Below are 18,815 nucleotides of genomic sequence, written 5' to 3'. Positions count from 1 at the left end.
TGGATGGCCACAAGACTGACCTGAGGGGTGGACTCTGTAGCCTCATCCAGGCCCCCTTCCGCCCACCCTGGGTTGGTGACTTTTTGGTTGTTATTTGGGGAATGTCTGGGATCCGTTCCTTTGGGGGGGGGGGGTACTGTCATGGTCTGTGTTTTGGTTTGGGTTGTTTAGTTTTGTTCCATGTTTTCCTGTGTTCCATGTTTGTCATGTGCTCATTAGGTTGTCGTGTCCACCTGTTCTCGTCTACTTTGTGTCGACCAATCAGCTCTCTCCAGCCACTCATGTCTTGTCCAGGTGTTCCTCGTCTCGTCAATTTGTTTGTATTTAGTTCCCTGGTTTCTTTCATTTCATGTCGGTTCATTGTCGTTGTTTCATGTCTTTGCCATGTCATAGTCGCCAGTTGTCTTTATCATTGTCAGGTGTCATTTTCCCTATCTATTCCACGTCTTACTCAGAGGTCATAGTTTGTTTCCAGTTTTAGATATTAGTGTTTCTTTGTTACTTTGGTTTGGTTATCTGTTGTGGGACTTCGTTCAGTTTTGCTTTATCCAATATCCTTGTTTTCCTTTTTTTTTTTTAAGATTAAATATTATTTTGAGACACCCGCACTCCTGCTTTGCCTCCCTGCTTCCCTGCAATTCGGTCCACCATGTTCTTGCCTTGGGTTCCTCATCTTCGCCCTAACCACGTACGTGACAGTATTTGAAAGTTCACATGAGAATGCACACTGGAGGGAAACCTTTTACCTGCTCAATTTGTGCTAGAAGTTTTGCTGTAAAGTCAGCTTTAACAACACACACACTGGAAAGAAGCCTTTTGCCTGCTCAGTTTGTGGTAAAAAATTCTCTGTTAAAGCAGGTTTAACAGTGCACACAAAACACACTGGAGAAAGGCCTTATGCTTGCTCCGTTTGTGGTAAAGGATTCTCTGCAAAAGGTAATTTGACAGTACACACAATGGGGAGAAGCCGTTTGCCTGCTCAGGTTGTGGGCAAAGATTTTCTGAAAAGTCACAATTAGCAAGACATAAAATATTCTAAAGAAAAACCTTTTGCCTGCTCAGTTTGTGGTAAGAAATTCTATTTTAAGGCCAATTTAACAACCCACTCAAGAACACATACTGGTGAGAAACCATTCAGTTGCAGTGTGTGTTTTAAAAGATTCAGTGTTAAGCACCTAATTAAGAGCCGTAAGTGTGCTGGTGAGGAGAGCGGCGGTCAATGAAGCTGCAGCATAAACGTAAGAAACAGGCTGTGTTGGGAATCATTGACACATTCCCTTAGACCTGGTACAAGCATATGGATTTTTCACATTTTAAGTTTTTTTTTTTTTTTTTTTTTTTTTTTAAATCTGTGACAGGCCCCACACATGAAGATTAAACAAAAAATCAGGCATTTAACAGTTTTGGTCGTATTGTGTCAAAAAAGACTGGAAAATATTACTGGGGAACCTACTTGTATACAAAATACAACATCGGGTAGGGCATATTTGTTTTTTGTTTTGTTTTACGTTTAATTTGTTTTGTTAGGTGCTCTTGATTGACTACATTATGTTCCATGTCACCATCCTCGGCCCTGACCTGTTTCGGACTCTAAAATGGGGATAAATATACTCTTAACACAGGACAACCTTATAGGGTAATCTTATAAAACATAAGATTATCTCGCGTTTGATGTGCTTGGTCGGGAAGGGGCAGAATCAGCGTAAAAACAGGTCGATTGTCTTCGTGTGTGGCTTAAGTCCCTTCCCTTAAAGCGCTTTGAGTACAAAAGTGAAAGCCCATTCATGTCACTATATGAGAATTTGAATATTATGGATGATGTACTAAAAGAGGGAAAGTAACTATTGTGTAGTTTTATTGTAACAATTTATCAAAACGTGTATTGTACTGTATGTAATTGTTTATAAAAATTACTTTTCTACCTAAGTACATTTCAGGGTCTCTACTACTTGCTTTTACTCAAGTACAGGAGTCGTCAGTATTCTACTTTTACAATGAGTCTAATTTTACACAAGGGAATGCATGGGGATTTTGTAACTATTTTTATCACTGCATGGATATTTTTATATAATGGACTATGTAGTTTTACACCTCTGAAAGATTAGCCTGTGGTCTAACGTGCGTTGTAATTCTTGGGTTATTTAGACCAAAGGTGCGTAAAAGGAGAAAATGTTTGTCATTGAGTGTAGATATAATACATATTAAATAATAATAAAGTATCAGCTAAATACATCTGTCCATCGATTCATCCATCTATCCTATGGACTAATGTAGTGATGGGTGGTTATGTGCCTTGCTCAAGGGTACACTGACAGCGTTTAGGATGAATGGGTTACTACTATTTGTTTACTAAGGTGGGGTAAACACAATCGGGCAAGTTTCCTAATACCCTTCCCTGCGATGAAAGTCAGGGAAGGGTAGGCGCCATCTTGGCGCCTCGGTGTGGTCGCCTCGGTAACGCGCTCTCTAGTATTGTTTTTGTTTTTGTGTTTTTCGTCCGTCTTTGGAGACCTTACACGACTCACTTACACAGGGGGAGACCTGCTAACCATCAAGGAGACTACTCCGGACTTTCTGTCACCAACTTTCGCAAATCCGCTCAGTTTTTTCCCCGAGTTACTCACCGGAGCGGCATCCGCGGTTTTCGGCGCATGGAGACGGAAGCGGCGCCACAGAGGGAAACGGGCCGGCATTCAGGTGAAACTCCGCAAGAGAGGACACAGATTGGCGTTCCCGTCGATCCACCTCGCGAATGTACGCTCCCTACCCAACAAAATGGACGAGCTTCATCTTCTGTTAAAGACCAGTAAAGACTTCGGACGTTCCGCGGCCATGTGCTTCACGGAGACGCTGTACCCGATGGCGCCGTTATGCTTCCCGGTTTCCACATTCATCGAGCGGACCGTGACATGGAATCATCGGGGAAAACAAAGGGCGGCGGGATATGCCTCTCTATCAACGAAAAATGGTGTACGGACGTCACGGTGCTCAGCACACACTGCAGCCCGCATTTGGAGTCGCTATTTTTAAACTGTAAACCATTCTACTCGCCACGTGAGTTCGCATCATTCATCCTGACTGCAGCCTACATCCCGCCTCAAGCTAACACGAACGCCGCACTGCTAACGCTCGCCGAACAAGTCAACGAAATTGAAAAAAAACACCCGGACTCACCCCTCATTATTCTCGGGGACTTTAACAAAGCTAAACTCAACCACGAACTCCCTAAATACAAGCAGCACATCGACTGTCCTACCAGGGAAAATAATACTTTAGACCACTGCTACACTACGGTAAAAAGCGCATACCATGCTATTCCTCGTGCAGCCCTGGGCTCGTCTGATCACTGCTTAATTCACTTAATACCGATGGACAGGCAAGAACTTAAATGCGCGAAGCCTACAGTGAAAACAGTGAAAAAGTGGACAAATGAAGCCAAGATGGAACTTCAAAGCTGTTTAGACTGCACAGACTGGAGTGTCTTTGAAAATTCAGCTGGCAGCCTGGATGAATATACGGACACTGTCACATCCTATATCAGTTTCTGTGAAGAGGTTATTGTACCAACAAAATCTTTTCGCACATTCAACAACAACAAGCCGTGGTTCACTGCTAAACTTAAGCAGCTTCGCCAAGATAAGGAAGACGCATATCAGAGCGGGGACAGGGCCCTGTATAATCGAGCTAGAAACCAACTGACTAAAGAAATTAACATTGCAAAAATAAACTATGCAGCAAAGTTGGAAAAACAGTTTAGCGCAAACGACTCTAAATCAGTCTGGCATGCATTCCAATCGCTGACTAATTACAAGCGACGATCCCCCCAAGCTGAGAACAATAGCACACTAGCCAACGACTTGAATACCTTGTACTGCAGATTTGAAAAGGACACTTTCACACCACACACCCACCCGGCCGCACCCGCGACCACAATCACACCTCTGACTTCTGCGTTAACCATTCATGAACAGGATGTGAGACGCATCTTCAAACAACAAAAGATTAACAAAGCGGCAGGCCCGGACCATGCGTCCCCATCCTGCCTCAAAGTCTGCGCGGACCAGCTCGCTCCAATCTTCACTCAGATCTTCAATAGATCTCTGGAACTGTGCGAAGTTCCATCCTGTTTCAAACGCTCCACCATCATTCCAGTCCCCAAGAAACCTGCAATCTCGGGTCTGAATGACTACAGGCCTGTTGCTTTGACATCTGTGGTCATGAAGTCCTTTGAACGTCTCATGCTGGACCACCTCAAGAGTGTCACAGGTCCCCTGCTGGACCCCTGCAGTTTGCCTACCAAGCAAACAGGTCTCTGGATGATGCAGTCAACATGGGACTGCACTTCATCCTAGAACACCTCGACAGTGCAGGGACCTACGCGAAGATCCTGTTCGTGGACTTCAGCTCAGCGTTCAACACCATCATCCTTGAACTCCTTTCATCCAAGGTTCTCCAGCTCAGCATCTCACCTGCCATCTGCCAGTGGATTTACAGCTTTCTGACGGGCAGGACACAGCAGGTCAGGCTGGGGGAGGCCACCACATCCACACGCAGCATCAGCACTGGGGCGCCCCAAGGTTGTGTCCTCTCTCCGCTGCTCTTCTCTTTCTACACGAACGACTGCACCTCAGCGAACCCGACTGTCAAACTCCTGAAGTTTGCAGATGACACCACTGTCATCGGCCTCATCAAGGACGGTTGACGAGTCTGCATATCGACAGGAAGTGGAGCGGCTGGAGCTGTGGCGCGGCCGACACAACCTGGAGCTGAACACGCTCAAGACTGTAGAGATGATCGTGGACTTCAGGAGGCATCCTTCGCCACAGCTGCCCCTCACGTTGTCCAGCCGCCTTGTGTCAACCGTCGAGACCTTCAAGTTCCTGGGAATTACAATCTCTCAGGACCTGAAGTGGGCGACTAACATCAACTTCGTCCTCAAAAAGGCCTAGCAGAGGATGTACTTCCTGCGGCTTCTGAGAAAGCACGGCCTGCCACCGGAGCTGCTGAGACAGTTCTACACAGCGGTAGTCAAATCAGTCCTGTGTTCTTCCATCACAGTCTGGTTTGGTGCTGCTACAAAAAAGGACAAACTCCGACTGCAACGGACAATCAAAACTGCTGAAAGGATTGTCGGTACCCCCCTACCCACCATTGAGGACTTGCACGCTGCCAGAACTAAAACAAGGGCGTGCAAAATCCTCTCGGACCTTCCGCACCCCGGTCACCAGCTCTTCCAGCTCCTTCCCTCAGGTAGGCGCTACCGATCAATGCAAACTAGAACTAGTAGACATTCCAACAGCTTTTTCCCTATTGCGATCAACTTCTTAAACACCTAACCTATAATTCCATTACAACAAGCTGGCAATTTTTTTGACTTGAGTTCGTTGTCACATTTCTGTGGGGCCAATTATGTATTACTCGTGCACTCACTGTAGTTGTCTCGCCATGCTCCACTATTTGCATATACTGGCCACTCATGCCAGAGTAGCATCTGCACCACTTGCACACTGATTGAAGAGTATCTGTAACATTTGCACAACCAACATTGTCCCAGATTATCGCACTACTCGTCACTTTAAACCGCATACACTCCTTGAAGTCTCAGCGCCCCTTGCACAATGGTCATTGCACCGGTCTATTGCAATATTAGTCATTCGAACTGCTCTAAGTGCTAGAGGACTCTGCATCTTTTTGCACAATTGTTTTTTGTCAATGTCTCTGTCTCCAAAGTGTTCTGTACATTGACTGTCTGTTGTACTAGAGTGGCTCCAACTACCGGAGACAAATTCCTTGTGTGTTTTGGACATACTTGGCAAATAAAGATGATTCTGATTCTTATTCTGATTCTGAAAGACCCGATTCTTGGATTTGTCAGAAAGATTCTTATTCTTTTTCGTTCAGCTTGTCCCATTAGGGGTCACCACAGCGTGTTATCCTTTTATACCTGAGCCTATCATCTCTAACTCCAACTCCCCTCATATTTTCCCCTCACTACATCTATAAACCCTCTCGTTTGTCCACTTGCTGTCTTGCCAGGCAGCTCCATCCTCATCCTTCTCCCAATATACTCACTATCTCTCCTCTGGATATGTCCAAACCATTGAAGTCTGCTCTCTCTAACTACTCCATTCATCTTCCCATCTACACCATGGCGAAATAATTTGAATGCTGCCCTTAAGCCTTACTGCCTTTCCACTTGCTCTCCTGTACATACAATGTCATGAATGGAACAGAGGATAGGACCCAAAAATGCACGACTCCAACACAAATGGACAGTTTCAAAAGGAGAGGTTCAATATACGGGCAGAGGTTGGTACACAGGTCGGCAATCCAAAAAAGGCAACAGTATCCAAAAACGTGAGGCAAAAAGGCGAGGTCGATAATCGGGCCCTGGGCATAGGCGACATAGGCGGTCACCTCGTGCGCCATCTATTGGAGGGGTGCACTGCCAGTGCCCTCCTCGGGAAAAATATTTAAATAAAATCATAAAATAATTTGTGACGCCCACTGGTGCCCCCTTTACGTTTCTGTCTTGAAAATAGCTAATAAAATTACAAAATAAACTAAAGTAACTGTTTGTTTGTTGTTTGTGTTTGCAAGTCACGTCACATGAAGTCAGCCAACTAGCGATCAGTCAGAACAGGACAGATGATTTTATTTACATTTTTTTTTCCATCATGAAAAGGACAGCTAAGCTCTTGGGTGCACAGTGTTAGAATAAAAGTACATTTGTTATCCCATATTTACTCTTATAGTATTTTCAAAGCATGCATTTAGCAGTATGTTGATTGTATCATGTGTATTGAAGTTGTCTGTGAGTCTGTTCACACGTTGCTGCTATGTGCTTCCCCAACTGTATAGCAGCAACAGCTGTGTAACTAGGAACCGCCCTAAGAAAATAAAAAGAGAGGAAGCGACAGAGTTTGTTCAGAGCGGTAGGAGATTGTAAACTGCGAACAACTCTTAATCGCTCTCCTCGCGAGTATAAAAAAACATCTCTTGTCTTCCTTCCTTGTTTATTGTTTATTAAATGTTCTAGGTTGTTTGAACTGGCAACAGTTCCGCAAAAGAAGAAAAATGGAGGAGGAAAAGAAGTCAAAATATAAAGGTAACGTTATGTCAACATATTTGGAAATATCGTTCTCTGTAAAGAAAATTTTTTAGCTAGAAAGATGTGTTTAGGACCTTTTATTGTAAAAATGGGAGTTATAATGAAATGTTAGATATTTGATGAAAGAAGTGATTTTAATGATGTTGATGATGAAGTAAGGAATGATTTGAATGATGCTTTGTTACCAGTTTGATCAGATGAGAACTTTTACTTTAATCAAAGACATAGTGTATGAAGACATTATCATGAGAGGAACTGAATAGAGGACCTTATGTTTATCTGTAAGTAACACAAGGCGACCTTTTACCGGAAATAGGAGACCATTGATGAGAAATCTCAACCCATTCAGGGAAGGTTGCATCATAGGACTTGTTTCTAGACAAAAGGGCGCACAACTAACAAAGGACTTATGCAGATGGGAAAGAGTCATCCTTAAAATTACTCCAAATGTAATAAGCCTTACAGCCATAAGCCTTACAGCCAGATAAAGGGTGACGTAAAGACCCCTGGCAAGGCGCACCTCAACTATATAAGTTCAAAAACTGACAGAATCGAGGTTCTTGCTCTTACAAAGGTTAGTTATTGAGGTCTTCACAATTGGCTGTGAGAACCTAGGTAAATCTCTCGACACCGGCTTAAGCAAGCTCCTGTCGCCAGTGACGGCTCACTGTGTAATACACAGGAATAACGGGGAGCTTTAACCCTTTAAACGGCGAGCCGGTCAGGACTCCCTTCGTTCTCAGGAGCAGGGGAGCCTGGGGTGAACGAGGTCTGACTCTCTCGCTCTCTCTCTCTCTGTATATATATATATATACACACACAGGTGCTGGTCATATAATTAGAATATCATGAAAAAGTTGATTTACTTCAGTAATTCCATTCAAAAAGTGAAACTTCTATAATGTATACATTCACACAGACTGACATATTTGAAGTGTTTATTTATTTTACAGTTTATGATTATAACTAACAGCTAATGAAAACCCCAAATTGAGTATCTCAGAAAATAAGAATATTGTGGAGACACCTCTAATCAGCTGCTTAACTCAAAACACATGTTAAGGCCTTTAAATGGTCTCTCAGTCTAGTTCTTGTTATGAACGGAACAGAGGATAGGACCCAAAAATGCACGACTCCAAAACAAAAAAGGGAGGTTTAATATACGGGCAGAGGTCGGTACACAGGCAGGCAATCCAAAAAAGGCAACAGTGTCCAAAAACATGAGGCAAAAAGGCGAGGTCGATAATCGGAACAGGGTCTAATCTTACTGTGAGTCTGTGACGTGGAAACAAGGAATGCTGGAACGCAACGACAAGGTACAACGAACTGGCGACGAGAGAGAATGAGACACGAGGTTAAATGCAAGGGGTAATCAGGGTGAACGAGGCACAGGTGGTGAAGATGCTCTCCGGAGCAGGTGTGTGTGAAACAGGGGGAAGACAAAAACCGGAACACACACCCATGACAATTCTGCAGGCTCATGACTGCTGACCTGACACTTGTCCAAACGAACACCATTGACACCTTGCACAAGGAGGGCAAGACACAAAAAGTCATTGCTAAAGAGGCTGGCTGTTCACAGAGGTCAGTGTCCAAGCACATTAATTGAGAGTGCTGGTGTTGGTCCACAGTGTTTCCTTTGGTCCAAGGTCAATGCAACCGTCTACCAGGAAGTTTTAGAGCACATTTTCCAACTGGACTTGGCACTGCACACAGTGCCAAAGCTACCAGTACCTGGTTTAAGGACCATGGTATCCCTGTTCTTGATTGGCCAGCAAACTCGCCTGACCTCAACCCCATAAAAAATCGATGGGGTATTGTGAAGGGGAAGATGCGATACGCCAGACCTATGCAGAAGAGCTGAAGGCCACTATCAGAGCAACCTGAGCTCTTATAACACCTGAGCAGTGGCACAGACTGATCGACTCCATGCCATGCCACATTGCTGCAGTCATTCAGGCAAAAGGAGGTCCAACTAAGTACCTCAACGCACCCGGCTGTCAAACTCCTGATGTTTGCAGATGACACCACTGTCATCGGCCTCATCATGGATCGTGACGAGTCTGCATATCGACAGGAAGTGGAGCAGCTGGAGCTGTGGTGCAGCTGACACAACCTGGAACGGAACACGCTCAAGACTGTAGAGATGATCGTGGACTTCAGGAGGCTCCTTTGCCACAGCTGCCCCGCACGCTGTCCAGCTGCCTTGTGTCAACCGTCAAGACCTTCAAATTCCTGGGAATTACAGTCTCTCAGGACCTGAAGTGTGGGCGATCAACATCAACTCTGTCCTCAAAAAGGCCCAGCAGAGGATGCACTTCCTGCGGCTTCTGAGAAAGCACGGCCTGCCACAGGACCTGCTGAGGCAGTTCGACAAAGCGGTCATCGAGTCACTCCTGTGTTCTTCCATCACAGTCTGGTTTGGTGCTGCTACAAAAAAGGCAAACTCCAAATGCAACGGACAATCAAAACTGCTGGAAAGAATGTCTGTACCCCCCTACCCACCCTTGAGCACTTGCACGCTGCCAGAACTAAAACAAGAGCGTGCAAAATCCTCTCGGACCATCCACATCCCGGTCACTGGCTCTTCCAGCTCCTTCCCTCAGGTCGGCGGTACCGATCAATGCAAACTAGAACAAGCTGACATTCCAACAGCTTCTTCCCTCTTGCAATCAAACTTCTTAAACAGCTAACCTACAATTCCATTGCAACATGCTGCCAATTTTTTTGTCGAGTTTGTTGTCACATTTCTGTCGGGCCAATTATATATTACTCATGCACTCACTGTAGTAGTGCACTGCACTATTTGCAGATCTGTTGTTGACTAATAATGGCCCCTCATGCCAGAGTAGCATCTGCACCACTTGCACACTGACTGAAGAGTTTATGCAACATTTGCACAGTCAACATTGTCCCAGATTATCGCACTACTCGTCCCCTTAAACTGCTTACATTCCTTGAGGTCTCGGCGCTCTTTGCACAATGGTTATTGCACCGGACTATTGCGAGATTAGTCATTCGAACTGCTCTAAGTGCTAGAGGACTCTGCATCTTTCTGCACAATTGTCAAAAAAACAAAATAATTTGTACCGACATTACCAGATAACTAGGAACCCTTTATTGCTCAGGGAGCTGGAGGTGGCAGAAATGAAGATGTTGAGGTTCGCTCTCGGAGTGACCAGGTTGGATAAAATTAGAAATGAGCTCATCAGAGGGACAGCCAAGGTTCGATGTTTTGGAGACAAAGTTAGAGAGAGCAGACTTCGATGGTTTGGACACGTCCAGAGGAGAAATAGTGAGTATATTGGTAGAAGGATGATGAGGATGGAGCTGCCAGGCAAGAGAGCTAGAGGAAGACCAAAGAGAAGGTTGATGGATGTCGTGAGGGAAGACATGATGGCAGTTGGTGTTCGAGAGGAGGATGCAGGAGTTTGGCTTACATGGAAAAGGATGACGCGCTGTGGCGACCCCTAACGGGACAAGCCGAAAGGAAAAGAAGAAGTTGAAATTTTTGCAGATTTATTGAAAAAGAAAAAATGATATATCACACAACCATAAGTATTCAGACCCTTTGCTGTGACACTCATATTTAACTCTGGTGCTGTCCTTTTCATCTGATCATCCTTGAGATGGTTCTACACCTTCATTGGATTCCAGCTCTGTTTAATTATAATGATTGGACTTGATTAGGAAAGCCACACACGTGTCTATATAAGACCTTACAGCTCACAGTACATGTAAGAGCAAATGAGAATCATGAGGTCAAAGGAACTGCTTGAAGAGTTTGGAGACAGAATTGTGGCAAGGCACAAATCTGGCCAAGGTTACAAAAACATTTCTGCTGCACTTAAGGCTCCTAAGAGCACAGTATGAATATTCTCAACTTCTGTGTGAATATCTTGAAAACTGCGTTACGTTTGTCTAAAAAACAAATGCGCGTGCCCGCTGATCCACATACGCACTTCCAACAATTCCCAAGCCGAATTCAATATTTACAAATGATAATTCATGATAAATGCACACACAACATAAAAAAAACACGTGTAAATCGCGGATATATTTATGGATTTGAAAAGCACGTGTAAATCGCGGATATATTTGTGCAAATAATTTTGAGAGAAATCTCTCCCCATCTTCCGAACGTTCCGGAGGGTCGAGAGCGCGCTTGGAGCCGAATTCTGAACGTACCCTCAATAACGCCTCCGCCGCAGCTTTTGTTCCGTGCACGTTTTCTCTTTATGTAACCATACGCGTTTCACTCAATAATTCTTCTCGAGCGATGACCGAACGGACTGACGCCATACAGTACGCCCACCGCGACTTTAAATGATGGAAATATCATTCGTTAAATCCTTTTGTCCCAATAAACTCATCTCTGTGCGCGTTGAAGCGTCCCCGCCTAGCTTAGCTTTAGCTTACTTTAGTTCGCTAGCCGCTAACGGAGAGACCCGTTTGTTAGCAATTTTTCGCTAAAGAGAGACCGTGTTTGAAAATGTGTGCAAGTACAACAGCAAAGTACGTGAAAGAACTTTGTGGAATAAAAGAAGAGAACGAGCGACAACGTCAAGTCGTGGAAGCTGTTTGGAAGCAGCTTCGTGTTGTGTTACACAGAGCAGGTTTGTACGCTTCGTACTCTCTCTTACTACTTTCTACTTTTAACAGTGGTGCCTTGACTTGTGTATTTCATTTGTGACCGAGTTCCTAACTTAATTTACTGGTTTATTAAATCCGTGGCCTCTCATTCAAACAAATTAAAACGCCACGAATGCGTTCCAGGCCACTAAAACACGCGCACACAAAGTTGTCGTTTACATAGGCTTGTCCACTATTTACTCTCATGTGTTTGACTCTTTTAGTAGAGGTGGGAGTAATTCACTTATGTTTAAGTCATAACAAAGTCCTAAGACACTGGCGAAAATTAAGGAAGTCTCGTCCCCAATAAATTGCAAGCAAATCCAGACAAGCCATTAGTCTACGTGGTGTAAGCACGTCTTCATTGTGTGGTGGGGGAGCACCACGCCGCTCGACTTCATTGGTTCAAAAATGTCATTTGAGTGTTGGGAAGTAATGAAGTGAAAAATTTGGCTTTACAAGATCAGGATTTTTTAGGCCAATCACCAATTTATTAAGTTGAAATAAACCAATCACTGATCCAAACACAAGATGGAGCAATAGATTATTAAGTAACTTATTTATTGTATAAACGTGTACTGTTTACTGAGTATCAACAAATGTATTTTCAAACAATTTTGCCAATGTTTCCCCCAAAATGACCAAATCTCTGTGGTGAAACCTATCGAAGATCTGTCTTTCAGGAGTGTATCTAGACTGTCCCTGCAAACGCAGTGTGGTTTATTACGAACAGTCCCACCACAGTGCGTGTGCCCTGGGAGGAGGTAGCATGGGTCAAAGTATGCTTGCAAACGTTGAAATGTAGGGTTCTCCACAATATTAAGTGGGTTGTCGGCCTGCATGATAAATTCCATAAATTTCCACGTCCTATCTCTTCCCTTCTTACTCTCACAGCTATGCGGACGGTTACTGTTTGCTTTAGTGTCCGTTTTGGTGTGTGCTTTTCTGTTTCCATGCTTCGTTTGATCAACTCTGTATGCAAGCCTTAAAACCCTGCTTAATCTGCAGACATGATGTGAGGTGATGAAAACCTAGAAAGGACTGCACCCGGGGATTTTAGTGTACATAAATGCATATTTATTACAATTCTATAGCATTCACAATTCCTGGTGCATGTTAACGTCCTTCATGTCCAATCAAAAGTCCAACTGTCATTCCTTCCTTTATGACGTTGAGTGTTTTGCAAGGGCTTACAGTTAGCTGACTGTGTGGGAATTGAGAGAAGTCTAACCAATAGGCTATTAGTTTAAGTTTCTCCATATATTAATGTTAGTATTTTGTTATTTTCAGGACTGCTGCAGTACCGTTACGTAAACCTCCTACATATCAAAGGAATACAAGATTTCTTGCCCCAATTTCTGTAAAATTTAGTGTGAGCTTTTCTATGATAATACCTCACCTTTCAACTTTAAACAAATGAGTGTAGTATGAAATGCGTTTTAAAAAAACAAACAAAAAACAAAACTGTCTTACATCACACTAGTGGGCCCCCACAAATAGATTAAAACTATTCTGATAGTTCAGATGAAATACCAACATTGGTTCAATGTCCGCTTCCTGTCTGGGACCTCACAAGACAAAAGATAACTAGCTTTCGGACTCAAACATAAACCCCAGCAGGCCGGAACGTCCCTGGAGCAAATGAGAGCGTGTCAGCTGTAAATTCTTTATTCGTGATTCCGATCAATGACGTCATTGATAAGATCCGCGGATAGAGCTGCTAACAAAATTTGCATAAAATGCATAATATCAGACGATCAGCAAATCAAAAAGGTGAAAAAACAAAGGACTGACCGACACGCTCCCCAATGCCACATGTCCGAGTTGCTCAGAGTCCTCGGCGGTGCGGTGCAAAAACTGGGTTTAAAAAAAAAAAAAAGAAAACATGTCACGAGGAATGTATTAATTAGTTTTAGCAAAAGTATCTGCCAATAGAACAGGACAGTTGACCATCTAGTTTGGGCACTGGCCTTTCCTGGGCCCTTCTCACTGCCAACTGTTTTTCAGCGTCCTAACACTGTGCCTCATCCAATATTTCAGCCACTCTGCCAATTCAGGTAAGGTGTGTTTTCGGGTGACCCGATGAAACGTGTAGTGTGAAATATCAGCGCTCTACTCAGGTGGTAACTTACTTAGCAGGCGGGCAACGTGAGCCACGCTGTAGTGTGGAAAATACCCTTAAAAATATAGCTGAAAGTCTGCAGTTAAAGCACATCTTGTTTGTTTCATTTTCAGTCCAGGTCCTGCAGGAGCAAGCAGCCCAAGACCATCAAAATAGCACCACCATGGTTGAGTGTTTGTATGATGTTCTTTTTTTGAAATACTGTGCTACATTAATGCTAGATATACCAAGACACACACCTTCCAAAAAGATGAACTTTTATCTCGTCAGTCCATATAATATTCACCCAAAAGTCTTTAGTTTACATGCCGATGTTGAGAAGCTGTCCAGTGATGTCCGAAAACAGAAGTCACATTAAACTGGTAAGAACATTTAGCAGCAAAGTATCTGTTTTTATGAAGTGTTTTCTAATTTTTCAATATATATTTGGAATGACACATTAGGGATATTATTGTGTTTTGTTGCTCAGGTCTGAGGATGGCTGAGTTGTATTGTGTGTGTCAAAAGAGAAGAGGATGCTGCTTTTTACCTTGCACTGACTTACTTAGTATTTGTAGAAAACTAAAGAGGATAATGCACGGAAATCTAATTGAAACTATATTATTTAAATTTTATATACTTTACCTTTTCAAAACGCCGCTGTTTTATTATTTAAGCAGGCTGCGTTTTAATCGCAGGCTGTGATTTATCACACTCGTACAATTATAGCCTATTCATTTGTGTCTGTTTCCGCCATTAGGGAGGAAAGAGAAGAGGATTGTGCATTATTTTATTTTATTAATCAAAATGAAACTGGCTTATTTTCGTAGGATTTACCTTATCAAAAGGCTGCTGTTTTATTGCAGATTAAGGGGGTAAAGAGAAGAGGATTGTTTGTATTATTGAGGATTGAATAGGACTGCCTTTTATTTCCATGGGGAGGTCTGAAATTACAGGAGCCATGTTCCATTTAGTTGTTTTGAATCATCAAAATAAAAATGACATAAAAAAATCTGTTTTATTATATTACTATAATTTCATCAATGCAACGAAACTTACAACACCATCGTACAGCAGAGTAGTCACGTGGTGCGTCATTCTTTCCAGGATGCACTGCAGGAAAAATAAACAATCATGAATGCTCATTATGGCATTTGGATAGTAGGCTAATATAGACATTTACAGCATGTGTTGCCTTCATTATAAGGCTTTTATTTTTTTGCGGCTCCAGACAGATTATTATTATTATTATTTTTTTTCCTCTTTCCGTCCAATATGGCTCTTTCCACATTTTGGGTTGCTGACCCCTGTACTAACCGAACCGTGGATTTTGTGAATCGTTCCACCCCGAGAGGATACTGCAATGAACTCTGGCACATTCATCATATCACTACATGCACGGGACTCTGACAGTTTGGGATGAATACATATACCGTTCCGGCCCTAATTAATGGTATTTTTAATTATTTCAATGAGGATTTTTTTTTTAAACATAAGTCAAGATACTACTGTAGAAACAATAATACTCAACATCAAAGTCACAGCATGAGATTTGACTTTCCCAAACCAAATGTTTGTCTTCTTGTGTCCTGCAGACATCAGTAAAAAACATTTTCATCTTGAGCAACAGAAGCCAGAGTCCCCTCACATTAAAAAGGAGGAGGAAGAGCACCTTCTCATTAAAGAAGAGGAGCCAGAGCCCACCTACATTAAAGAGGAAAAGAAGGATGATATCACCAAATTGCCATCGTACTTTGTCCCTTTTGAAGAATGAAGATGAAGACAACAGTCGGAGTGAGGAGAACAAAGGGGCGGAGCCTCCAAGCAGCAGCTCAAGTCGACATATGACAACAGAAGGTGATGGAGAACACTGTGGAGGATCGCAAGTAGACAACCTCATAGCTCCACTTTCAGATAGTGACGACACCACCTCACACTTTGGTGATGATGATGATGATGACGACTACTCTATTGGTGATATGGCATGTCAGACTGACAACAAATGCTGGGAATGTTCTCAGTGTGGGAAAACATTTAGTTTAAAAGGGAATCTGAACACTCACATGAGAATACACACTGAAAAAAAAAAATGTGTCTGCTCAGTTTGTGGTAAAAGATTCTCTTATAAGGACTGTTTGACAGTACACATTAGAACACACACTGGAGAAAAACCTTTTGTCTGCTCTGTTTGTGGAAAAGGCTTCTCTCATAAGGGAAATTTAACAGTGCATACAAGAACACACACTGGAGAAAAACCTTTTGCCTGCTCAGTTTGTGGTGAAAGATTCTCTCAAAAGATAAGTTTAACAATGCACAATAGAACACACTCTAATGGTGGTATAGAATATCACACTGACAACAAATGCTGGGAATGTTCTCACTGTGGGAAAACATTTGGTTTAAAAGGGAATCTGAACGTTCACATGAGGATACACACTGGAAAGAAACCTTTTGCCTGCTCCGTTTGTGGTAAAAGATTCTCTTATAAGGACTCTTTAACAGTACACATACGGACACACACTGGAGAAAAACCTTTTGTCTGCTCAGTTTGTGGTAAAAGCTTCTCTCATAAGGGAAATTTAACAATGCATACAAGAACACACACTGGAGAAAAACCTTTTACCTGCTCAGTTTGTGGCGAAAGATTTTGTCAAAAGATAAGTTTAACAGCACACACTAGAACACACACAGGGGAGAGACCGTTTACCTGCTCAGTTTGTGGTGAAAGCTTCTCTGTAAAGTCAAATTTAACAATCCACACAAGAACACACACTGGGGAGAAACCTTATGCCTGCTCAGTTTGTGGGAAAAGATTCTCACAAAAGATAGGTTTAACAATGCACACAAGAACACACACTGGGGAGAAAACTTTTGTCTGCTAAGTGTGGCATAATAATGTTTATTGGCCGGCACGGTAATCGACTGGTTAGCACATCTGCCTCACAGTTCTGGGGACCGGTATTCAAATCCCGCCCCACCTGTGTGGAGTTTACATGTTCTCCCCGTGCCTGGGTGGGTCTTCTCGGGCACTCCGGTTTCCTCCCACATCCCAAAAACATGTGTGGTAGGTTAATTGAAGACTCTAAATTGCCCGTAGGTGTGAATGCGAATGGTTGTTTGCTTCTATCTGCCCTGCGATTGGCTGGCGACCGGTTCAGAGTGTACCCCGCCTCCTGCCCAAAGATGGCTGGATTAGGCTCTGGCAGCCTGCGACCCTAGTGAGGATAAGCGGTAAAGAAAATGGATGGATGATGTTTATTGAAAATGCAGCCGGACAGAAAAAGGGTTTTAGGGGACTTGCAGAGTAGACAAGGGGAATAGGGGTGCAAATCAATAGTAAGTCTAAATATTTGACCACAAATAACATTACAACAGTCAAATCGTGTTCTTATTTGTGGGGGACACCTGGTGAGGACATGCAACAACTAACCAACAGAAAGATGAGAGAGGACAGAAAAGGGCAGTACAGGACAGGATGTGGGAAATGAGCAAGGCAGTGCTACTGATGAGTGGTGGTATTATTTTTTTTTAGTGTCTCAACACCTGTAAGAACCTGTGAGTTGATATCTTAATATAACCCATGTTATTATTAGTGGTCCCAGCACAAGAAATTAAAGCCTATAGCGTGCCTATGGAATTTACGAGTGAATGAACACCATATCACATGCATGTTAGTCAACTGGTGTAGGAAGTTGCTGAGCCGGCAAATTGAGGAAGGGTGGGCTCAGTCCCCTCACCCGCAAGGGGGGGCCAACCCAGCGAGCCCATCCCGCGGGGGACCCAGGGCGGTCCCCAAGCACAACTGAAGCGCCCCGATCAGTCCCAAAGTGAGGGGCATGGGTACTTGCTGTGCACGTCTTGAACACTGAGGGGCAGTGTGGTGCAAGCAATGAGATACTTGCAGTAACAAAGAAAGAAGTCACGATCGAATAGTGTTAATATAAATCGCTTTTTTTTTAACAGAGTTTGAACAACATATGCCTGAGAGTATTCTTATATTCCCTTTTTGTATGTGTCCATACAGCGTTTGTGTACCATCATTCCTTGTTTTGAGAGATGCATGTGCTGTGAGTTTGATGCAAATTTTTGTTTGCTCGTCACTGGTGTTTTTCTTTCATTGTGTATTCGGGTTGAGCTAGCAATTTTTATGAACAAAAACGAGACGGTTTGTGATGTATTTGAATATTCAATAGGTGCAATTATTTTGTTAAGTGAGTTTAGTTTTATAGTGAGCTTCAACTAGTGTCAATAAACGACTTTAAGCAAGCAACATTCACTCTTACAACTTGCTACTATGTTAGCACCTAAGCATCCTGTTGTAATCACGTCGAATCTGCATGTTTTCCGAGCGCTGCTTGATAGAAGTGCGGGAGCGGAGCAAGGAATGGACTGCCTGTGGTAAAAGGGGAGATTTTACATCCAGTCCAATCCGATATGGTACTAATTTTTTTTGCTGACATCAGACCGATATCCGATCTCAAAGTTCGAATTGTGACACCCGTTATTGTTGTATATATATATGTATAAAAATGTGTATATATGTATGTGTGTGGCGGCACGGTGGACGACTGGTTAGAGCGTCAGCCTCACAGTTCTGAGGACCCGGGTTCAATCCCCGAGTTTGCATGTTCTCCCCGTGCCTGCGTGGGTTTTCTCCGGGCACTCCGGTTTCCTCCCACATCCCAAAAACATGCGTTAATTGAAGACTCTAAATTGGCCATAGGTGTGAGTGCGAATGGTTGTTTGTTTGTGCCCTGTGATTGGCTGGCAACCAGTTCAGTGTGTACCCCGCCTCCTTCCCGATGATAGCTGGGATAGGCTCCAGCATGCCCGCGACCCTAGTGAGGAGAAGCGGCTCAGATGGATGGATGAGTGTGTGTGTGTGTGTGTGTGTGTGTGTATATATATGTGTGTGTGTGTCTGTGTATAGAGAGGAAGAAGAGGAATTGTCTGCAGGTTTTGATGATCTGG

At 43.3% G+C, this 18,815-nt stretch overlaps 1 protein-coding gene across 7 annotated transcripts; it reads left to right on the top strand.

Annotated features, from left to right (window-relative positions):
• Nucleotides 1–6,944: 6,944 nt before the first annotated feature.
• On the top strand, nt 6,945–18,116 carry LOC133488918 (gastrula zinc finger protein XlCGF17.1-like). 7 transcript variants are annotated; one of them, XM_061797446.1, is made up of 3 exons: nt 6,945–7,108; nt 13,979–14,031; nt 15,440–18,116. In XM_061797446.1, exons 1-3 carry the CDS (start codon nt 7,078–7,080, stop codon nt 16,724–16,726), a joined length of 1,371 nt encoding a protein of 456 aa, XP_061653430.1. In that variant the 5' UTR covers nt 6,945–7,077; the 3' UTR covers nt 16,727–18,116. The 7 variants fall into 7 exon arrangements, with proteins under 7 accessions (XP_061653430.1, XP_061653435.1, XP_061653432.1 ...); XM_061797448.1 differs by having other exon boundaries at nt 7,018–7,108; nt 13,979–14,227; XM_061797445.1 differs by lacking the exon at nt 6,945–7,108 and adding an exon at nt 7,889–11,727.
• The last annotated feature ends 699 nt before the right edge of the window (nt 18,117–18,815 follow it).

The sequence above is a fragment of the Phyllopteryx taeniolatus genome, chromosome 14, assembly GCF_024500385.1.
Source record: "Phyllopteryx taeniolatus isolate TA_2022b chromosome 14, UOR_Ptae_1.2, whole genome shotgun sequence".
NCBI lineage: Eukaryota > Metazoa > Chordata > Actinopteri > Syngnathiformes > Syngnathidae > Phyllopteryx > Phyllopteryx taeniolatus.
Note: the sequence above shows the minus strand (reverse complement) of the source record. Positions and strands in the feature narration are given on the sequence as shown.